The 23491-nt window shown below is 44.1% G+C and overlaps 1 protein-coding gene across 1 annotated transcript in view; it reads left to right on the forward strand.

Annotated features, from left to right (window-relative positions):
* The window catches only part of LOC121279750 (receptor-type tyrosine-protein phosphatase gamma-like), a 783231-nt gene that overhangs the window by 481099 nt on the left and 278641 nt on the right, over window positions 1-23491 (forward strand). Inside the window, exon 6 of the mRNA XM_041191026.1 lies at window positions 1982-2048. Coding sequence (XP_041046960.1) covers window positions 1982-2048 — 67 coding nt within the window. The remainder of the gene's footprint in view (window positions 1-1981; window positions 2049-23491) is intronic.

Raw genomic sequence — 23491 nt, forward strand, 5'->3', positions numbered from 1 at the left:
CAGGTTTTTTCATTTACACAACATTTCCTTCTAGTCTCGTATTATCTGGGAAATTTAAGTCTTCCATTTCAATCCCCGTTTCAATACCTTGCAAACATCTGTAGCCTAGTTAAACAACGTACCTCAAGAAATTGCAGCATCTCTTGAGTTTTATTCAAATTATCTGCTTCCTTCTCTAGGGTACATTATTTAAAGATTCTTTGGGAATTCTCCTGATCTACTGCCTCACCATGGGCGGAAGGTCAGCGGAACTCCCAGAAAAATTATCTAAAATGGTTATGAAGGAAAGAGCATGGGAAGACAACCAAGAGGGAACTGGAATAGTTGAGGTGGTGACACTGGCAAGTATCAGCATAATTTGGGTTAAGGGATAGAAGGAACAATGTATTTAATAACTACTATGGACTGAATTTTATGCTGAGGGTGGGTCTCCAGTCTCCTGGTGTAAAAGTAAGGAGCGAACCCACTTCTGCTTGGCCAGCTCACCCCACAGTCATCAATGGCTGTCGGGCTGTTGATCGGCTTGATGTGGACTTGTCGCGCCCCTTCTGAGAGGAAGTCCTGCATCTAAGAGCTGCTGGCCAATCAAATAGCTGGCAGCTGCCTTGTCCCTGCAGCCCCGGCAGGAATGGTGGCCACTGCTGGGACTGCAAGTAGTCCCCTGAAGTGGCGACACCAATGGAGCCTGGACAAAGCTAAGTCCAGGGTCTCGCTGGGGCCTGGCTGGTAGGCCCCTGTGAGGTCGGGGAAAGGTCTCCGATGGGCACAGGAGCCTGAGAAGGAGGCATAAACTGCTGCCCCACCCCTTGCCAGGTCAGCCAGCAGTCCACGAGATTTCATGTGGCGGGCTGTACACTCAGCACCAGCAACAGCAGGAGGTGGCCCTTAATTCACACACCTCCCCTACCCTGCCCTTGTCTTTCACCTTTCACATTCTCTCTGCTGTTCTCCTTCATGATCTCCATTGAATCTTCCAGGTCTGACATCCCCAAATTAGCTCTCCTCTTCAAAACTTCATTTCCCCACAGCCCAACCCCTCTGAATTATTACATACTCAGCCTTTTCTGAATGTTATTTAATGGCATTTCCAGTAGGAGGTGCATTAAAGACATAATTTTATTTTTTCTAGGTGCAGTGATTTTACTATTGAATAAAAAACTGAAAATGCGAAGATTGGATATAAACTCCAAAAAATATATAGTTTCTGAATTTCAAATACAGGAATGGGTTCCCTCAATAGTTTTCTTCCTCCTTCAACCAAAAATACTAAGGTTGGTGCAGTGCAGGTTGTCTAACTGAGCACAGACCATACCTTAAACCTGAATCCTCCTGCCTTTACCACATGAGTCAAATGAGAAAAATACAAATTAAAAACATGACTTCCAAGATTCATAGATCACCATAATACTTATACCAGTTTGGAGACTTTTGCTAGTAAGCAATAGAACTGACAAAGATTGCAAATGTTTCGTTGAGAGAAAAGTTCAATTTGTAAATGTTTTTGAAGTTTTTTGAGAATGTAATATTGCTTATGACATCTGAGTTACAAAAGCATGTATAGGATATTGTACCTAAATTTTTAAGCACTATCAATGTATTATAGATTTTTGGTTTTTTTCTGGACAAATGAGTATTGAGAAATATGGTAACAATCCCTTTTAACAAAACAATAAATATTGTGGAGAGGTTCTGCTGCATGTGTTTTAAGGTTCTATCATCTTGAGTTTTAATGAGGTCACATAGAACTTCACCTGTCCACCAGAAAAGTGGTTGGACTTCTAGAACATAATTATTTTTTGCAAGATTTGTTTAGTGTCAGTTCCTTATTCTTTTAATCTTCTGTATTTAGGTGTATCTCCATGAATAACTTTGAAAGCAAAGCTGGAGGCCAGATAACATCTTTTCTTTAAAGATTAAAGTTGAAGATCATTTTATCTGTTATCAGGAAGGATTTAACAGAATGCATATCCTTTACACATAGGTTACCCTCCAGGACAACCTTGCACTGGTTCCAATTATAAGGGGGCTGAAGGGAGTCGTGCATCATGGTAAGTAAGCTACTTAAGAATTCCTTTTATATAAAAAAAAGAGGTTGGAATTATGTCCTTCACATGGTGGGTTATTTACCCATTGCAGGAAAATCTAAATGTGCACAGTTCATTTTTATGTTAGTATTATTAATCTTGAAATATTTATACATACATTAAGTCCATACTTGTAATAATAGTTATTGTAAAGAATATTTTTATTAAATGTAATATTTTTCACAAAAAATGAACAATATGATTAATTACAGTGCCTTTGTTTTGTGATGATAAATTATCATAACTTTAGTTCCATGTCTGCTGTAACATTTCTGAGTCTGTCTGGTGCAATGGTACATTTTTGTTTTCAAATGCAGTTATTAAGAACTAAATACAGCATTAAATAATTTATTTTCTAGTAAAACTGTTATTGTGAAATACAATTGTTGAGATTCTGGAAGGCAATAAGGATCTAAGCACCTTGAAGAACTTTATATTAACTTTGCAATATTTCACGTTTTGCATGTTTCAAGCCCAACAACATGATCATGGAATTGATAAACTATAATAATGCCTTGAGTCTGCATGGGTATATAGCAAATAAGGGGTATTTCAGAATACTCAGAATAAGTATATTCCTATTATAAAGAAAAAATCTAAAGGGAAGGCTCACCATCTTTGTTTAACTAAAGAAGTTAGGAAAAGCATCAAATTTAAGGAAAAAGTATATAACTGTGCAAAGATGACTGGCAGGTCAGATGATTGGTCAGAATATGAAGAATGGCAGAGAATGACTAAAAAGTTAATCAAGAGTTAGAAATTAGAGTAAGAGAGTAAGCTAGCTAGATATGTAAAAGCTGATAGCAAGAGTTTCTACAGGTATTTAAAAAGGAAAAGAGTAAATGAAGTGAGTGTTGGCCCTCTAGAGAGTGACAATGGGGAGTTAATAGTAGATAATAAGGAAATGGTGGATGAAGTGAACAAATATTTTGCTTCTGTCTTCCCTCTAGAGGATACAAAAAAATTCCAATAATAGCTATAAATGTGGAGATGGACGGGAGAGAGGACTTTGGTGAAATTACAATCAATAGGGAAATGGTACCAGCAAACTCATGGAGTTGCGGGCTGATAAGTCTGATGGACTTCATCCTAGGGTCTTAAAAGAGGTGGCTAATTAGGTAGTAGATGCGTTGCTGTTAATTTTCCAAAATTCCCTAGATTTTGGAAAGGTTCCATAAGACTGCAAAGTAGCAAATATAATCCCTCTATTCAAGAAGGGAGGGTGGCAGAAAATAGGAAACTATAGGCCAGCTAGCTTGACGTCTATGGTGGGGAAGGTGTTAGAATCAATGGAAAACTTAGGAAAACTCAAGGTAATCGGGAAGAGTCAGCATGATTTTGTAACAGGAAAATCATGTTTAACCAATTTATTGGAGTTCTTTGAAGGAGTAACGTGTTTATGATAAAGGGGAGCCTGTAGATAGAAAGCATTTGATAAGATGCCACATCAAAGGTTATTGCAGAAAATAAAAACTTATGGTGTAGGGGGTAAAGTATTAGCACGAATGGAAGATTAGCTGGTTGGTAGGAAACGAAGTGTGCATAAATGGTTTTTTTTTTGATTGGCAGGATGTGATGAGTGGAGTCCCGCAGGGTCTGTGCTGGGGCCTCAACTTTTTATTTAAATCAATGACTTAGGTGAGGGGAGCGCAAACATGATTGCTAAATTTGCAGATGACAAAGATAGGTAAGAAAGTATGTTGTGAAGAGGACATAAGGAGGTTGTAGACAGATAGATAGGTTGAGTGAGTGGGCAAAAATATGGCAGATGGGGTATTATGTGGGAAAATGTAAAGTTGTTCACTTTGGCTGGGAGAATAAAAAAGGAGAGTATTACTTAAATGGAAAATGGCTGCAGAATTCTGAATTGCAGCAGGATCTAGGTGTTGTAGTGCATGAGTCACAAAAAGTTAGTGCGCAGGTATAGCAAGTAATTAAGAAGGCTAATGGATTGCCATCCTTTATTACATGAGGAATTGAACATAAGAGTAACAATGTGTGTAGTTTTCGTCTCCTTATTTAAGGAAGAATGTAAATGCATTGGAGGTGGTTCAGAGGATGTTTACTAGAATGATACTTGGAATGAGAGAGTTGTCTTACGAGGAACGGTTAGACAGACTGGGCTCGTTTCCACAGGGGTATAGAAGAGTGAGGGATGATTTTATTGGCGTATATAAGATCCTGAACAATATTGACAAGGTGGATGTGGAAAGGATGTTTCCTCTTGTGGGTGAATCCAGAACTAGGGGGCAATGTTTTAAAATTAGGAGTTGCCCTTTCGGGACAGAAATGAGGAGAATTTTTTTCTTTCTGAGGGTTGTGCGACTTTGGAACTCTCTGTCTCAGGTGGTGGTGGAGGCGGGGTCATTGAATATTTTTAAGGCAGAGGTAAATAGATTCTTGTTAGGCAAGGGAATCAAAGGTTATTGGGGGTAGATGGAAATGTGGAATTAAAAACATAAACAGATCAGCCATGATCTTAATGAATGGAGGAGCAGGCTCGGGGGGCCGAATGGCCTACTTCTCCTATTTCACATGTTCATAAACTAGAATTTGGAAACTGTATGTGACAACTCAAAATATTAACATGAGCACATATATGCATTTCTTTTAATAAAACGGACTTCATTTTGCCAAGCCAATTTCAGTTAAGTCTTAAAACTAGAGCTATATAATGCTTAAGGTATTTTAACATAGCGCTGAGCAGTTTAATAGGACAATGGGTTAAGTATTTATGTATAAAAATCAATCAGGTTGATTGGCTAAGGTGGATGGGGTCAGATCCAGTGGAAAGATCCACAACAGTTGTTGAATGTAAATTAAAGAGAAAATGGAATCATTCCTGCTAAATATGCAATCTGTACCTCAGAAAATGAGAATAATGTGCAGATATAGAAGAGATGTAGAAGAGGTGGGGGAGTTGCATTGCTGGTTAAGGGGAATATCACAGCTGTACGACAGGAGGACACCTCGTTGCAATATAGGTAGAGCTCCGGAATAGGAAGGGTGCAGTCACAATGTTGGGGGTTTACTATAGGCCTCCCAATTGCCGGCGGGAGATTGAGGAACAGTCCTGTAGGCAGAGTTTGCAAAGATCTAAAAGCAATAGGGTTGTTGTGGTGGGTGATTTTAACTTTCTCTATATTGACTGGGAATCATTTAGTGCTAGGGGTTTGGATGGTGCAGAATTTGTAAAGTGCATCCAGGAGGGCTTCCTGAGACAATATGTAGATAGTCCAACTAGGGAAGGGGCAATACTGGACCTGGTATTAGGGAATGAATCCAGCCAGGTGGTCGAAGTTTCAGTAGGAGAGCATTTCGTGAAAAGTGACCATAGTTCAGTAAGTTTCAAGGTACTGGTAGATAAGGATAACAGGAGTCTTTGGGTTAAGGTGCTTAATTGGGAGAAGGCTAATTATAACAATATTAGGCAGGAACTGAGGAATCTATACTGGAGGCGGATGTTTGAGGGCAGATCAACAACTGAAATGTGGGGGGCTTTCAAACGTCAGTTGATAAGAATTCAGGACTGGCATCTTCCTGCTAGGATGAAGGATTAGCATGGCAAGTTTCAGGAACCTTGGATAACGAAGGATATTGTGAGATTAATCAAAAAGAAAAGGGAAGCATTCGTAAGGGCTAGAAAGCTGGGAACAGATGAAGCCCATGGAAAATACAAAGAAAGTAGGAAGAAACTTAAGCAAGAAGTCAGGAGGGCTAAAAGGGGTCATGAAAAGTCACTGGCTACCAGGATTGAGGAAAATCCCAAGGCCTTTTATACATATGTAAAAAGCAAGAGGGTAGCCAGGGAAAGGGTAGGCCCACTCAGGGACAGAGCTGGGAATCTGTGTGTGGAGCCAGAAGAAATGGGAGAGATACTAAATGAATACTTCTCATCAGTATTCACCAAAGAGAAGGACTTAGCGGTCGATTTGTCTAGGGAAGAGTGTGTAGATAGCCTGGATCATGTTGAGATCAAAAATGAGGAGGTGTTAGGCGCCTTGAAGAATATTAAGGTGGATAAGTGCCCAGGGCCAAATGGGATCTACCCCAGAGTACTGAGGAAGGCAAGGGAGGAGATTGCTGGGGCTTTGACAGAAATCTTTGTATCCTCACTGGCTATGGGTGAGGTCCCAGAGGACTGGAGAATGGCCAATGTTGTTCCATTGTTTAAGAAGGGTAGCAGAGATAATCCAGGAAATTACAGGCTGGTGAGCCTTACGTCAGTGGTAGGGAAATTATTGGAGAAGATTCTTCGTGACAGGATTTACTACCATTTGGAAGCATTTTAGTGAGAGGCCAGCATGGTCTTGTGAAGGGGAGGTCGTGTTTCACTAACTTGATCGAATTTTTCGAGGAAGTGACAAAGATGATCGACGATGGAAGGGCAGCAGTGGATGTTTATATACATGGGTTTCAGTAAGGCCTTTGGCAAAGTCCCTCATGGCAGACTGGTACAGAAGGTAAAGTTGCACGGGATCAGAGGTGAGCTGGCAGGATGGATACAGAATTGGTTTGGTCATAGAAGACAGAGGGTAGCAGTGGAAGGGTGCTTTTCTGAATGGAGAGCTGTGACTAGTGGAGTTCCGCAGGGATCAGTGCTGGGACCTTTGCTGTTTGTGGTATACATAAATGATTTGGAGGAAAATGTAACTGGGCTAATTAGTAAGTTTGCAGACGAGGTTGGAGGAGTTGCAGATAGTGAAGAGGATTGTCAAAGAATACAGTTGGATATAGATCGGTTGGAGACTTGGGCGGAGTAATGGCAGATGGAGTTTAATCCAGACAAATGCGAGGTAATGCATTTTGGAAGGTCTAATACGGGCAGGAATTATACAATAAATGGCAGAACTCTTACGTGCATTGACGGGCAGAGGGATCTGGGTGTACAGGTTCACAGGTCACTGAAAGTGGCAACGCAGGTGGATAAGGTAGTCAGGAAGGCATATGGCATGCTTGCCTTCAACGGCAGGGGTATTGAGTATAAAAGCTGGGAAGTCATGCTGCAGCTGTATAGAACCTTGGTTAGGCCACACTTGGAATATTGCATGCAATTCTGGTCACCCCATTACCAGAAGGATAGGGAGGCGTTGGAGAGGGTGCAGAGGAAGTTTACCAGGATGCTGCCTGGTCTGGAGGTTATTGGCTATGAGGAGAGATTGGAGAAACTTGGATTGTTCTCACTAGAGCGACGGAGATTGAGGGGCGACTTGTTAGAAGGTTACAAAATTATGAGTGGCATGGAGAGAGTAGATAGTCAGAAGCTTTTTCCCAGGGTGGAAGAGTCAGTTACTAGAGGACATAGATTTAAGGTGAGAGGAGAAAACTATAAAGGTGATGTGCGGGGCAAGTTTTTTACGCAGAAGGCAGTGAGTGTCTGGAATTCGCTGCCAGAAGAGGTGGCGGAAGCCGGTACGATAGTGATGTTTAAGAGGCAGCTTGAAAAATACATGAATAGGATGGGAATAGAGGGATGTGGACCCCGGAAGTGCAAAATGTTCTAGTTGACAGGCAATATGATTGGCGCAGGCTTGGAGGGCCGAAGGGCCTGTTCCTGTGCTGTACTTTTCTTTGTTCTTTGTATATATAAAAATAGAAGATTCTGAATACAATTGAAAAGTCAGGTGATATTACTGATGAAGCACTCAGCATTTGTACAGAAAACAGATGAAGTATTGGTAATCCAGGGAATATTAACCCATCCCTTCCATCCTCATGATTGGTGGGAGAGGATTGGATGAAGGTTAACAAGATAAAAATGTGAAATCAGCCGTCGTGAATGTGCGTACTTCAGGCGTAACTGTACCGGGTTTGGGAGGGTCTAGTTATCTGCTCTGGAGTGTCATGCCAATGACTGTAACATTTAAATATGGTTGCGTTCTGATTTTGGCAGCCGTTTCAATCAATTGAGAAACCAATGAGATGAAAGATGATGTGAGCTGCCAGATCTAGAAAATAAAGACTTTTCCTGAAACGCTTGTCGGCCAGGAGGAGCAGAGGCGCTTGCCACCCAACACCTCAAATAAAACCTCTTTTCTACCTTGATGTGATCTCTTTTCCTCCCTGATCTCTTATTTGTATAATGCTCTCTTTCTCCCATGCACCCTTTATCCTGCTGTCGCTCCCTTTCCCACTGCTCCCTTTCAATTGCTCATCACCTCCTGTTCCCTTCCCACACTCCTTTCGCCCACTGTCTTTTCCCCTTCCCCTTCTTCCCGTTTCCTTCCCCTGCTCCCTCCACTCTCTTCACCCTGCTGTCATTGCCCCATCCTTTTTGCCCCGCCCTCTTGGCCCACCCTCCTTTCCCTACCCTTTTTGACCTACATTCGTAGCCTCTTTCCATGCGCTAGTTCCACTGCCCTCATTTCCATGCCCTCTTTGTCCTCACCTTCTTTGCCCCGCATTCATTCTCCCGCCCTCGTACACTCTTACCCTGCCCTCCTTCCATTGTCCTTGCTCCCATGCCCTCTTTGCCCTGTCCCCTTTCCCCTACCTTTTTTGCCCCACCCTTGTTCCCTTACCCTCTTTCCCTGCCCTTGTTCCACTGCTTCGTTCCCATGCCCTCTTTCCCCCACCCTGTTTCCCCCTGCCCCTTTTCCTCCACCTTTTCCTGAGCCCTCTTTTTCCCTGCTCTCGTTCCCCTGCACTCATACCCTCTTTCCCTGCCCTTGTTCCACTGCCCTTTTACCCCTACCCTCTTTCCCTTCCCCGTCACTCCTACCCTCATCCCCCTGCCCTCGTTTCCCCCACCCACCTGGCTACGCTACCCTGCCTCTGATCCCCCCTGCTTTCATTTCACTCACTTTCGTACCCTTGCCCTCGTACCCCTGCCCCCATTCCCCAGCCCTCTTTCTCCTCCCTCTTTCCCCTGCCCTCATTCCTCTGCCTTTTTACCCTGCCTTCATTCTCCCTCCTGCATTTTTCTGCCATTGTTCTCTTTCCGCGCTTTCATTCCCCTGCCCTCTATATATTGCTCTGTTTTTCCCCACCCCCTTTTCCCCATCCTCTTTTTTCCCACACTCATTTCCCCTGCCATCTTCCCCTGCCTTGTATACCCCACCCTCATTCATTCGCCCTCTCTCCCCCGCCCTTTCTTCCCCGCCCTCTCTTCCCTCACCCTTATGTTCTGCACTGGTGCCCATGCCCTCGTCCCCCCACCCTCATCCCTCTGCCCTCCTTACCCCGCACTTCTTCCTTCCCCCCGGCCCTCTTTCCCCCCGGCCCTCTTTCCCCCCCGGCCCTCTTTCCCCCCCGGCCCTCTTTCCCCCCCGGCCCTCTTTCCCCCCCGGCCCTCTTTCCCCCCCGGCCCTCTTTCCCCCCCGGCCCTCTTTCCCCCCCGGCCCTCTTTCCCCCCCGGCCCTCTTTCCCCCCCGGCCCTCTTTCCTCCAGTCCTCTTTCCCCCTACACTGTTTCATCCCGCCCTTTTTACCCCACCTTCATTCTCCTGCCCTCATCATCACACCCTCATTCTCTTCTTTCCCTCCCCTCTTTCCCCCGCCTGCTTTCCCCGCCCTCTTTTCCCAACCCTCTTTTCCCTGTCCTCTTCCCCCCTCTCCTTTTCTCTCTCCTCCTTTCCTGCACCCTCTTTTCCCTACCCTTTTTTCCCTGCCCTCGTTTTCCCTACAGTTGTTCCTCCTGTCTTTTCCCCCACCCTTGTTCCTCCTGCCCTCTTTTCCCCTAGCATCTTTTGCCCACCCCTCTTTCCTCCCCCTTCTTCCCTCCCTCCTCTTTCTCCCACCCTTGTTCCCCGCCCTCTTTCCTCCACCCTTTTTCCTCCACCCTCTTTTCTTCCCCCTCTTTCCTCCCCCCTCTTTCCTTTGCCCCTTTTCCTCCCTCCTCTTTTCTTTGCCCTCTTTCCCTGCCTTCATTTCCCCACCCACTTCCCTACCCTCTTTTCCCATGCCTCTTTCCCCTGCCCTCTTTCCCCTCCCTCATTCCCCCACTATCGTTCCCCCACTCTTTTGCCCCCACCCTCTTTCACATGCCCTCTTTGCCCCTGCTCTCATTTCCCTACTATCCTTCCCCACCATCTTTCCCTCACACTCTTTCCCTCGCCATCTTTCTGTCACCCTCTTTTCCTTGCCCTGTTTCCCCGCCCTCTTTCCTCCTGCTCTCTTTCCTTCCAAGCACTTTATCTTACTTTCTTTTTCCCACCTCCTTCCCCCACTCTCTTTGCCTCTTCTCCTGCAGCTCTCTGTCTGCACCCTCTCTCTATATCTCTCTGCAATTTATTTCCCCAACTATCTCATTCCCGTTGCAATTTCTCTCCCCAGCTCTTTCTCCCCTTGATCTTTCTCCCTGCAATGTCTCTCCCCTTCTGCTCTCTCATCCTCCCTCTTTCCTCCCATGCTCTCTTTCTCCCTGCTCTTTTTCCCTGTGCTCTCCCGCCACTGCCTTCTCCTCCTCACTCTCTTATAACCCCCACCATTTTTTCTCCCCCACTCTCACTATTCCCCCCACCACTCCCGACCTATTTTCCCCACTGCTGTTTTTGTGCCCCCCCCCCACTCACTTTGCCCTGCCGCCCTTTCCCCAAACAGCACCAGCAATTTCACTTCCTCCCCCTCACTGCCATGTCCAGCTCCACTGAACCGAGACCTTCTCAATTGTCAGGGACAATCCGCTGTGGCCCCTAGCTGCTGCCTTGTGCCAGCTGGCTTTTCCATCTGGCAGTTGGCCAGACTCTCAAACATAAATGGAGTAAAAGCTTTTCAATGAAGTCCTGCTGTTAAGTTTAACATCCGACTGCCTGGAATTCTGGTTTCCTGGCCGCACCCTCACCGCCTCCCTCCCTGGCAATGTTTCCAATGTCGACTCTTTCTCGGAAGTTTAAGAAATTATTGATCAACAGCATTTGTGAAGTAGTAAAACAAAGCTACAATAATTTTTTAAATGCCATTTTTCTGTAATTTCTTTCATTTCTGATTAAATATCTATGCGCAAGAAGCAAAATTATCTGCTCTCTCCACAAATGCTACCCAACCTGTTTTTCTGTCCCCCATATTTTCTGCTTTAGTTTCAGATTTCCAGCATGTGCAGTTTTGTGTTTTGTATAATGTTTCAGTAGTTGTACAATGAGTTCCCTCATTTGTACTGCTCTGATGTTAAAACTGATTTCAGTAATTATTTTGCGTAAGGCTCTTTATGACTGAAAAATGACTTTTTTTAACCATTTATATTGTTCTCTAATAGGGTAATTTATTTTTCTTTGGTGCCTTAATGATAGGCTAAATTTCAAAGCTAAGCCATTGTCCTATTAACAAGAAATATAATTATATCCTTATTTGTTAATCATTAAGACATACTAATGTCATTTTTTAAAATGGACCTGATGTATGTCAGAAAAAGAAGTTTGCAATAAATAATGCTCTCTACTATATTTTTTGAGTGTAAATAGGTCCAGTGAAAGTTAAGGACATCAGCATGGAATTTTGCACTTTAGTGCCAAAATTTAGAGCCTTGGAAATAAGTACTTCAAGGTACATTCAGTCCCTTGGCTAATTTCTCAAGTGTTGAATTGTAGGTCACACAATATACATCTTACACAAAACACCTCATACGATGTGCACTGAGACTTGTGGCTTACTGAGAAGAAACCTACTAAAGGTTTAATTTGCACTGTGTTTTAGAGCTAACACACATGCTAATTGTGAGTTAATGAGTAACAAAAATTTCTTGGTATTGCATTCACTGACTGTTAACTTTTAATAAAAACAGAAAGTGCTGGAAATACTCAGCAGGTCTGGCAGTATCAGTAGAGAGAGAAACAGAGTTAATATTTTGAGTCAAATGCAACTCTATTTCAGAACTGCTAACTTGCCAGGTTAAATCCTGGGAGAAACCATTTCTAAAGCACATACCTGTCGTTAGTGCCTTTTTTGCTTCTAAACCACTTGTTAAGCAACAATTTATGTATAATATCCAAATCCACACAGCATTTACTTAATTCTTACATTGTGTTAGTTTATCAATTATTAAAGTACCAGTGGGCACAATAGAGTTCCAGGGATGAGCAGTGACTTACTAAAGTAAGTCTTTCATTAAATTCTCCAGTGTAGGTATTGCACCTTAACTGTCAAACACATGGAAGAGGATGAAGAGCAGCCATTGCAGGAGGTTTGAGGTCATAGGAGTTAAATTTATAGGACCCACTACCTCCCGATCCAACATGAAAAACAAAAACACCAGTAAGAGCAGTCAAATCACCAATTCTCTGCTGCTTCCTTGAACTGGCTCCTTTTATGTCACATGTTCACACATCAAGTTCAACAAGGACATGGTGATGAGGCAGGCTTAATTGTTACCAGTATATGTAGCATATAATATGACAGTAGAATACAAAAAAGACACACAAATGTAGCTGATACATTGAGTTGAAACTACCTTCCTGAAACTGATAAAAGGTTGTCAGATGACTATGGGCAGAGTCGTCCCAGATTTGCACAAAGTATGGTAGCGGGCAGGAAGAAAGTCACTTTACCCACCAGCTGCAGTGGTGGGTTTTCGTGCCGTATGGTCCCATCCCTGCCTCATTAATTATGCAGCTACAGGAAGCACACTATCTCGCTGGAGGGCGGCCTCGCCGTTACCTCAACACTTCCTCACGCAGAGCACCATATTTAATCTGCAGCCGCATGCACACTTCTCAATGCTTGTAGCCCAAAACTGCTATGGTAAAGACATGGCCCCAAAAGCCAAGAAGAGTTCAGCCCCCTGACTCAATGTTGTATCCCTGGGACACCTTCTGGATGCCGTGGAGGCCCGCCACGGTGTCCTCTACCCCCGCTCTGGCCGCAGGAGGCCCATCAGTCCCGCTACTTCAGCTTGGCAGAGGTGGTCAGTGCCAGTGCTGCACACAAGAGGTCAACCATCCAGTGCAGAAAACTGATGAATGATCTCATCCATAGTGCAAGGGTAAGGCAACCATTTTATCACTGTATACTCACACACTTACAAGGCCATCACACATTCAATGGCATCTCACTCACTGCCAGCTCAAGGGACATCACCACTCACAGTCTCTCACACATCCTCACATCTCCACCTGGCCTCATCTCCTTTGCAGACTGCCTCCAAAGCCCTCATCATCTTAAGGCCATTTGCACAGATCACCCTGGGATAACCCCTTTTTCCAGTACAGCCCTCCCACTGCAGCCTCTTCTCTTGCTTGAGGCCACTTCTCCTCCTTCCCCAAGCAAGCCCTAGCCCTGCAGCTGTTGAAAAGCCACCCCCACCTTACGGCTGGTCTGGTAGGAAGAGACCCGCCCATGAGTTCCCCTAAAAGTGATGTGGTGCTGCCTGCGAAGCCTGGCACCGATGAACGCGAGAGCTGTCTGAAGCAAGGTAGGTAAACAAACCTCGAAGTCCCGAGCGAAGTGCGGCTTGTATGGTGCTCGTCACTTATGCACAGTTGTGAAGCACATGGCAACATGCCCCGATGATTCAGTGTGGGGGGGCTGATTCCTGCGAGCAAGGCTTATAATAAGATGCTAAAGCATTGAAAATAGGGGCAGGATTTTTCAGTTGGCGTCCAGGGGTGGGCCTGACACACGGACGCATAAAATGATGCGTGATGACATCGAGCGTGCGTCCATACGTGATGGCGCAGTTCCGCGATATTTCGTTCGGCAGGCACACGGCAAAGTCGGCTGCGCGCCCGCTGATATGTAAATGGCCTATTAAGTTCATTAAGAAAGCAATTGATGTAATTGGTAATGATGCCTGTCCAACCATAAAGCTGGCGGGCTGGTGAAAAGGCCAAGCGGGATGAGGTTTCCTAAAGCTTTTATTAAATAAATTTTTAAAAATTCCTAAGTATAAAAACATGTCCCATCTCATGCAAAAGAGCGCTGACCCCAACTCTCCCTACTCCCCCCACCTGCACAGGTAGTGCTGAGCGCTACGGATCGCATATTACGTTGGGTGGGTCTTAATTGGGCCACCCACGTAAGATGGTGGTGCAGAGCCGATTGCAGGTGGCGACCGGCTCCACAGTTGCTCCTGCCGATTCTGCCTGCCACCTGAAAAATTCAGGCCTAGGTTCCTGATGGATGGCTGCGGGAAACGCGGCCCACTATTGACAGGTGGAGCAGACAATCCTAAACTGGTTTCACGGTGGCGTGAAACCGATTTTTGGCCTTTTTGCCATGTTGTCGCCATCCCCTCACCGCCCTTCATGATGCCTGACGCCAACGGAGACGGAAAATTTCGGCCTGTGTGTATGTTGTAAGGTAAGATAGCCAAAGCTGAACAAGCTCAGTCCTTGTAAATGTGGCAAAAGGATTTCCAGGCCAACCTGGAGATACAACAGCATTGGAACTTAAGAGATAAATTGAAGAAGGGCAAGGAATGTGTATATTTGTGGTGGACTTTATGCCAGTTGGCGGACATTCTGAAACCAGCCGAGATTGTGTTAAACCAATGGCTCTATAGCTCTATTCACCATGTAAGAAGTGAGCAACCACTCTTTATATTGGCAGCAGAGTTTTTGAGGAGAATAGCAAATCTCGTAACTAATGTAAGTGCACTATTTGTGCTGAATACTGTTTATTTACCCTTTAGTGTTAAATACACTTGTCTGTTGGTTTGTAGTTTGAGCTTCTATCTCATTGAGAGGGTGTAGCCTATTGAAGATGAGAGGATCATATGCTGATTCTGGCACTTTCCAGTAATTTGATGTACAATGGAAAGGGTTCTCTACACAATCCCTTCATCTCCATTTTTGTCTTGCTTTTGGACAGGCAAAACTATCCTCTAGTTTATAGGTCTGCATGGGTGAGTAATTGTTTATGTTGCAGCAGACAATTGAACATATAAAATCTAAAAGTTTGGCATTGCAGACTGCCTCCTGTGTTGTTCCAGGAGAATACAAGCCTTCTATAGGACTTCCTAATCCCAGAACAACATATTTTGATCAGAGAGAAGTACAGCATAATAGAGCTTACACCTGGAGCAGAATAATAATAGATTGGATACTACATGATTCAGTCAATGAAATCAAGACATATCAGGAGAAGAATGGGTCGGGTGTTTAGGAAGAGAATATGAGCTGCACCAGTAGAGCAGTGGAGATGTGATAGGAACCAATGAATGAGTTTAATTTTCCTTTGATAGGCAAACAACCCTTTCTGGATGTAAAGCTAAAGTGTTATGATCACTTTCGAGACTGATAATGTTTAAAAAGAAATTCGAACTTGCAGTTAATAGTTGGAAAGGCTGAGACAACAAGATTTTACGTTTTCAGATTTTTTACTGTAACAAATGACTAAAAACACTATTAACTAAACATTGATTTTGTAGGCAACTTAAACTTTAATCTACAGAAAGGTACGTTCCCCTTTTAAGTTCATCACATGGCATTCTTGACAGAATTACAATCCTTATACCAAACGATCCACAGTTGCTCCCAGTTCCAATGGGTGTATGTTTTCCCATTTTGCTGAGTGGTAACTTCCAGTGCCTCCAGGTACTTCCCTAGGTTTTTAGAGAGTTTCCTAAATCCACTACCAGCAGTAAAGCCTGTCCTGATTATTCTGCCCCTCTGGCCATGCTAGGATGAATCTCCCAGAATTCTTAGATTGCTGCAGGACGCATCTCTTCGACTAGAGATCCCGTCCCTCCTGCATCTGGCTATGGTAGCTCACAAAGCAAAGCAGCCTCTTCTTCCTGCTGACCACTCAAAAACCACTGTCTGTCTGTGACATTCATTGATTTGTAGAGGGAAGCCAGTAGCCTGATCTCAAAAATGCTTCCCCTGCACTGTTCCCCATGGCAACACGAAACCCTTTAGCCTTGCATCCAGGTAGAAATGCTGGTTAGCTATTCTTGACCCCCAACTCTCTTTCATCTTTGAACTAAATGGACAGCTTACAGCACAACTGTTTAAAACCTGATACTTTGAATGCCTTTTTGGGACTGTGGGAGATCAGAGTTGACCCATTGAGGCTGCTGCCATTGTCTCTTGCCATGAACACCTTACAAACCCCAGCAACACAATCTGGGCCTCCCTTTGATCTTAAGCCATCAAATCACCCCTGCTTATAGTCAGGCAGACTTCAGAACAAGTCATATAACCCTCTTAATTTTACCTTTAAATTTAAAAACACAGTCCCAAAACATTATAATCTTATAAACCTCACAATTGTAACAAAAGATAAAACAGCTGTCCAGCATTCTGAGGAGCACAGAGTTGAGTTCACCTTCCCCTATCACCCCCATGCCCCCCTCAATCCCCCCGCCATTTTTGCATGCAAAGTAATTTACTTTTTTTGCATTGATTTTATGTATAAAAAATCAAAGGGCGTCCTGAGGTGGTGAAAGACACTATATCAATGCAAATCCTTTGTTTCTTTTTCACACAAAGTCAGAGGAAAAATAACAAAATCACTGAAATGTAACAATACCACATCTCTTCCCTTACCTGAGCCCATCTGCTGCTGAACCCTGATTTATGACTTTGTCACTTCTAGATTTTAATATTCCAAAGCTCAGCTAACTGACTTCCCCTCTTCATCCCTCTGCAAACTTAAGCTAATCTTCCTCTGATTGGGGGGGGCCATATTTTGAAGCTCCTCCCCCAAACCTCTCTAACCCTCCATCTTTCTTTTCTCTTTGAAGGCTATTCATAAAGCTATCTCTTTGACTGAGCTACAGGCTCTTCCCAAAACCTCCTTCATTGGAACAGTGTCCATTTATTTCCCATTACACCTGTGTGAAGCACCTTGGGGCATTTTTCCATGTTAGGTCAGCAACATAAATGCAATTTGTTCTTTGGGCTGTTGTGGCTAGTCGTCTCAATTTATAAATGTTACATATTTACTTGTTTACGTTTTACTAGTGTACAAAGCAAGTCTTGTTAATACAGCAGGGCAGCAAGTTTTCATTTACTTACCGCCATTTTTCTGGTTTCTTCTAGCATTCAAATTATTTTCACTATTATTTCCTCCTGTGAGTGTTCTGGACTCTATTGAACCACAGCACTCCCCCATCCCAAATTCCTCCAACTAATCTAGCCATTCACAAACTTGGCAAATTATTAAGGTAGTACAGCCTGATGCAATAACCAGTGCAAGCAAAATATGCATGAGTTCAATTTTCGTGGAGGATTTGACAAACATCTGCTATAACTTTGGAAGAAGTTCCATGGAAAGCTAGGAGGAACACCATGGATAATCCGTCTTGGTCTCCTCGTGAGGTCACCACCGTCACAGGGTTGTGGCAATTAAATTCACTCCCCGGTACTGAGGTATACAGTTGGGAGGGAGTTGCCCTGGGAGTCCTCAACATCACCTTCGGCCCCGTACCGCATTCCCTCTGCTGATGAACACCACTTGAAGGAAGCACTGAGAGTGGCAGGGGAGCAGAATGTAATCTAGGTGGGGGACTTCAATGTCCATCACCCAAAGTGATGTGGTAGCACCACCATAGACCGAGCTGGCTGAGTCCTAAAGGACATAGCTGCTAGACTGGGTCTGCGACAGGTGATGAGGGAACCAAGAAGATGGAAAAACATGCTTCACCTCATCCTCACCAACTTGCCTGCCGCAGATGCATCTGTCCATGACAGTATCCTAGTGGAGATGAAGCCCCGTCTTCACATTGAGGATACCCTTGTTGTGTGACACTAATGCCATGCTAAATGGGATGGATTTCAAACAGATTTAGCAACTCAAGACTCGGCATCCATGAGGTGCTGTGGGCCATCAGCAGTAGCAGAATTGCACTCAACCACAATCTGTAACCTCATGGCCCGGCATATTCCACCAGTCTACCATTACCACCAAGCCAGGGGATCAACCCTGGTTCAATGAAGAGTGAGGAGGGCATGCCAGGAGCTGCACCAGGCATACCTAAAAATGAGGTGTCAACCTGGTGAAGCTACACCATGGACTACTTGTGTGCCAAACAGCATAAGCAGCAAGTGATAAAGTTAAGCGATTCCACAGCCAACGGATCAGATCTGCAGTCCTGCCACATCTGGTCGTGAATGGTGGTGGACAACTAAATAACTCACTGGAGGAGGAGGCTCCACAAATACCTCCATCCGCAATGATGGGGGAACCCAGAACATCGGTGCAAAAGATGAGGCTGAAGCATTCGCAACAATCTTCAGCCAGAAGTGACGAGTGGATGATCCATCTCGGCCTCCTCCAGAAGTCTCCAGCATCAGATGCCAGTCCTCATCCAATTCGATTCACTCCACATGATATCAAGAAATGGCTGAAGGCACTGGATACTGCAAAGGCAATGGCCCCTGACAATATTCTGGCAAGTACCGTAGACTTGTGCTCAAGGACTTGCCACGCCCCTAGCCAAGCTGTTCCAGTACAGCTACCTGGCAATGTGGAAAATTGCCCAGGTATGTCCTGAACACAAAAAGCAGGACAAATCTAACCCAGCCAATTACCAGCCCATCAGTCTACTCTCGATCATCAGTAAAATTATGGGCCATCAACAGTGCTATCAAGTGGCACTTGCTTTGCAATAATTTCATTGACACTCAGTTTGGGTTCCGCCAGGGTCACTCAGCTCCTGACCTCATTACAGCCTTCATTCAAACATGGACCAAACAGTTCAAGTCCAGAGGTGAGGTGAGATTAACTGCCCTTGACATCAAGGTAGCATTTAACCAAGTGTGGCATCAAGTTGCCCTAGCAAAACTGGAATCATTGGGAATCGGGGAAACATTGTCCGCTGGTTGGAGTCTAACCTAACACTAAGGAAGGTGATTGTGGTTGTTGGAGATCAATCATCTCAGATCCAGGACATCGCTGCCTGAGTTCCTCAGGGTAGTGTCTTAGGCCCAACCATCTTCAGCTGCTTCATCAATGACCTTCCTTTCATCACAAGGTCAGAAGTGGGAATGTTCGCTGATGTTTGCACAATTTTCAGCATTATTCGCGACGACTCTGGTACTGAAGCAGTCCATGTCCAAATGCAGCAAGACCTGGACAATATCCAGGTATGGGCTGACAAGTGGAAAATAACATTAGTACCACACAAGTGCCAGTCATTGACCATCTCCAATAAGAGGGCATCTGACTATCGCCCCTTCACAATCAATGGCATTATCATCGCCGAATCTCCCATTATGAACATCCTGGGGGCTAATTACTGTTGACCAGCAACTGAACTGAACTAGCCATATAAATACTGTGGCTACAAGAGTAGGTCAGAGGCTAGGAATCCTGCGGCAAGTAACTCATGTCCTGACTCCCCAAAGCCTGTCCACCTTCTACAAGGCACAAGTTGTAGTGTTATGGAATACTCCCCACTTGCCAGAATGAGTGCAGATGGTGCTATAGTGGTGAGCATAGCTGCCTTCCAAACAGTTTTCTCGGGTTCAATTCCCAGCCATTGCAGTGGTGACTTACTTCAAGCCCTATCCATGGTCAGATCACAGTTCCAGGCCCTCGGAGTTGATCCCCATCAGTTTCAAAATGAGAAAAAAACAGTACTAAGCGTGGAAAGATTCCAACAACACTCAAGAAGCTTGACACCATTCAGGACAAAGCGGCATGCTTGATTGGTACCACATCCACAAACATTTGCTCTCTCCACCACCAATGCACAGTGGCAGGAGTGTGTACCATCTACAAGATGCACTGCAGGAATTCACCATGGCTTCTTAAACAGTACCTTTCAAACCTATGACATCTACCATCTAGAAGGACAAGGGCAGCAGATAGATGGGAACACCACCACCTGGAAGTTCCCCTACAAGCTACTTATCATCCTGACTTAGAAATATATCGCTGTTTCTTCAATGTCGCTGGGTCAAAATCCTGGAACTCCCTTCCTAACAGCACTGTGGGTGTACCTATATGACATGGACTGCAGCGGTTCAAGAAGACAGCTTGCCACCACCTTCTCGAGAGCAATTAGGGTTGGGCAATACATGCTGGCCTAGCCAGCGACACCCTCATCCCATGAATAAATAAAAAAAATCAGCTTACTTTCAATCATCAACAGGGTGATGACAGCTGTTGTGGCAATGGTATTTAAGTGGCACCTGCAGTACTCACCAATAACCTCACTGTTGCTCAGTTTGGACTCCGCCAGGACCACTCAGCTCCAGACCTCAGCCTTGGTTCAAACATCAGGCTGGCAGGCCCACAAGGGTGGCCTTCCCTGCCTGTGCCTGTTTTTTGTGGGGGGGACATGGAATGTCCACATCTGATGAACCCTGGAGGGCCACAAGGAGGCTGCCAACATGAAGTTTGCAGCCCCCAAGCAGTGGGAGACTGGGCCCTGGCAGCAAAATGATGGCAATCTGGGGAAAATTGTCCTTAATAGGGCCTAGTTATTTAAATTGACTACTCGCCTCCGTTTGGCAGGCAGCTGATCTGCATGCTGCTAAGAAACTTACCCAGTAGTGCAGCTGCAGCAGGTAGCTGACCTGCTATGGCACCTGACTAATTTCCCTGTCTGCCTTGCCCTCAAGGCCATCACCTCAGGGCTGGGAATATCCTGCCCAACATTTCAAGTTTGTGACCTTTCATCACAACTGGAAAAATTGAGAAATGTAATTGGTTTTGAGCAAGTAAAAGGGAGGAGGGCGGGAAGAAGAGCAAAAAGGAGGTTCTTTGAGAGAGTGGAGCACGGGTGATAGAAAGTTACATTTCTAACTTTTCTTGGTTCAGATGAAAGGTTACAGACCCGAAATGTTAATTGTTTCTCTCTTTATAGGCACTGCCGGACCTGCAGAGTAGTTCTAGCATTTCCTGCTTTTATTCCAGCATCCGCAGTATTTTGCATTCGCATTGTGTTTAATCGCTTGTATCAAAGTGGAGCATGTTATATGTTAATTTTCTGCCAAAGTATTAGAGACAATTATGAACACAATTAATGCTTCAGCACTTCACAACTCCCAGGGATAAATAAAAAATGCATATTGTAACTTCTGCATTTTAGTACCATCATCTAAAGCTACTTCTACATTGAGTATTTTTGTCATTTCCCACTTACCCTCAACCCACAGGTGCCCAGCTTTAGCAAATTCAATAGGTTTACGTTGACTGCAAGTCACAAGCCCCTGGCGCCAACACAGCAGGGAAACAATATTGAAGCTGTTTAGGATACTATTAACTCTGAAAATCAGAAATTATTTATGGTTTCCTTCTTCTGGAAGAAACAGTAAAACACGGCCCTACTATAGTGTAATTTACATGGCCCAAAAAGGCTCTGATTTGAGAAGCGTCACTATTATTGAAAAGAGTGTGTACGGTCATGGTATAACCTTGGGACTATTGGAAAAAGGCCCTTGCATTTATACAGTGATCCCTTATTTAGCACTCCTAATATGTTCCTAAAAATCAGCATGTTAAACAAAAATGTGCAAAACAGAAATTATTCTCCATAAGAAAGCACGTGATAAGGATGGGTTATGTTTCTGACCAGTAAGTTTTACATTAAAAACCAATTGGTTGCCTTGAATCTAACTGGTCTAAAATCTTCTTTCTACTTACTACCTACTAATACTACTTACTACTTACTATTCTTTCTACTTACCTCCTGCTTGTCACTTCCCACCACCTACTCGCTAGCCCCCTTGTTCCCTCTCACTTGCCACATCCTTCTCCCGACCCATCGGTCACTCCTACTCTCTCCTGACTCTCTTGCTCCCTTCTGCTCACCGCTTCCCTCTCCTGAACCCCTCACACCTTTCCACCCTTTGAACCTCTCACCACCCCTTCCTACCTTGCATTCGTCATGCCCCTCTCCTGATCACCTCGTTGCCTCTCTCCTGAACCCTTGCTCACAATGAGTACTTGGGAGAGGAGAGGGAAGCAGTGAGTGGGGGAGAGAGAGAGGGAATTGGAAGAGGGAAGCAGCAAGCGGGACAGAGCAAGTGGGTTGGAAGAGGGAAGTGGTGAGCAGGAGGGAGCAAGGGAGTTGGAAGAGGGAAGTAGCAAGTAGGAGGGAATGAGGGGATCGGGAGAGGGAAGTGGCAAATGCGAGGGAGTGAGGGGTTGGGAAAGGTGGTGAGTGAAGTGGTGAGAAGCGTTTAAAAAAAAAGACGGGAACTGCACAGTTACAAGGTGGTTCTTGGCACATGCGCAGTAACTGTGCCAAAACGAAAATGGAAGTCAAGGCCAGAAGTGCTATTCGGCTAAGTTCCCTAATTTTCAAAATTAGGCACTAAAATGAAAACACACTCTTGGAATGTGCTTTAAGCGGGAGATATCGGTATAGGGCTTTTCAAGTCATCCCAAAGTTCTTCTCACCAATGCATTACAGTACTTTTCAAATGGAATCAATATTGTTTTGTCGGCAGACATGGCAGCCAAGGTGAGCACAGATAGGTCACACAGAAGCGAGATAATATCAGTTAACCTGTTTTTGGAGGTGTTGAATAAGGGATAAATGTTAGTCAGTAGAACATCCAGAAACTAATTGAGTAATGCTTGCACTCTAAGTGTGTGATTACGTTATTGCCTTACCATGCCTCCTGTCTGTTTAAGTCATGTTCAATGATAATATTTCCAGTGATTTTTGGATTGTTCATAGAGCCTTAACAGAGAGTTTAGTTTTATTTATGATGAAAGCAAAGTCATGTGGACTCGAAACATTAACCCTGCTTCTCTCTCTACAGGTGCTGCCAGACCTGCTGAGTTTTTCCAGCATCTTCTGTTTTTATTTTAATTTTATTGATGTCTGAGTTCTTTCTCCACAGCTTATATTTCATCCTCATAATAACTGAAAAATCTAAATTTTTAGATATTTATACATCTAAATACAAAATATATTGTATTTAATATATTTTTATATATACCCAAAAAAAGTATATTTTTGTCTATCCAAAAAATATAAAGATTTTTGTACATACAAAACATAAAGAAAATGTGGCATCTGGATGTTGGCACACTGAGATTTTGCACAGCTGGAAAATCATGTGTCAAAATGTATTTGCAATCTCCCTTAGCTCCAGCTGCCTGTGCATACAGTTCGAAACCTTCTGTTTTGTGTATTTGACATAGTTACTGTTTGAAAAGAATGCTCAAGATAATCTGCACCAGATGTTATGTCTTTACAGATAACTTCTGTCGCGTTAGTCTCTAAGGATTGTTGAGATGCTCGAGTAGTGCTTAATCATTGATTGGTATTATGTATTTTCTATGCACATTTGTTTTAGGTTGATGCCGCTGGTAGTTTGTTCCATCATCTCTGCAGCGCTCACACATCACTATGATGATCCCCTAAAGCATTTGACACAGTTGGGCAACTTTTTAACCTCACCACAGTTCGCACATGCAACTTTTCAAATGCCATATACAACATTATCAAAATGAACACTCAGTTGCAATTTGGTACTGTATATTACCGAAGCAATATAAATGATATGATTAACAAAAAGTTAAGGGTTGTTGTCCATTTTGTTCATCTGTCAGAGTGGAATGAGAAAACTC

The sequence above is a fragment of the Carcharodon carcharias genome, chromosome 7 (assembly GCF_017639515.1).
Source record: "Carcharodon carcharias isolate sCarCar2 chromosome 7, sCarCar2.pri, whole genome shotgun sequence".
Lineage (NCBI taxonomy): Eukaryota > Metazoa > Chordata > Chondrichthyes > Lamniformes > Lamnidae > Carcharodon > Carcharodon carcharias.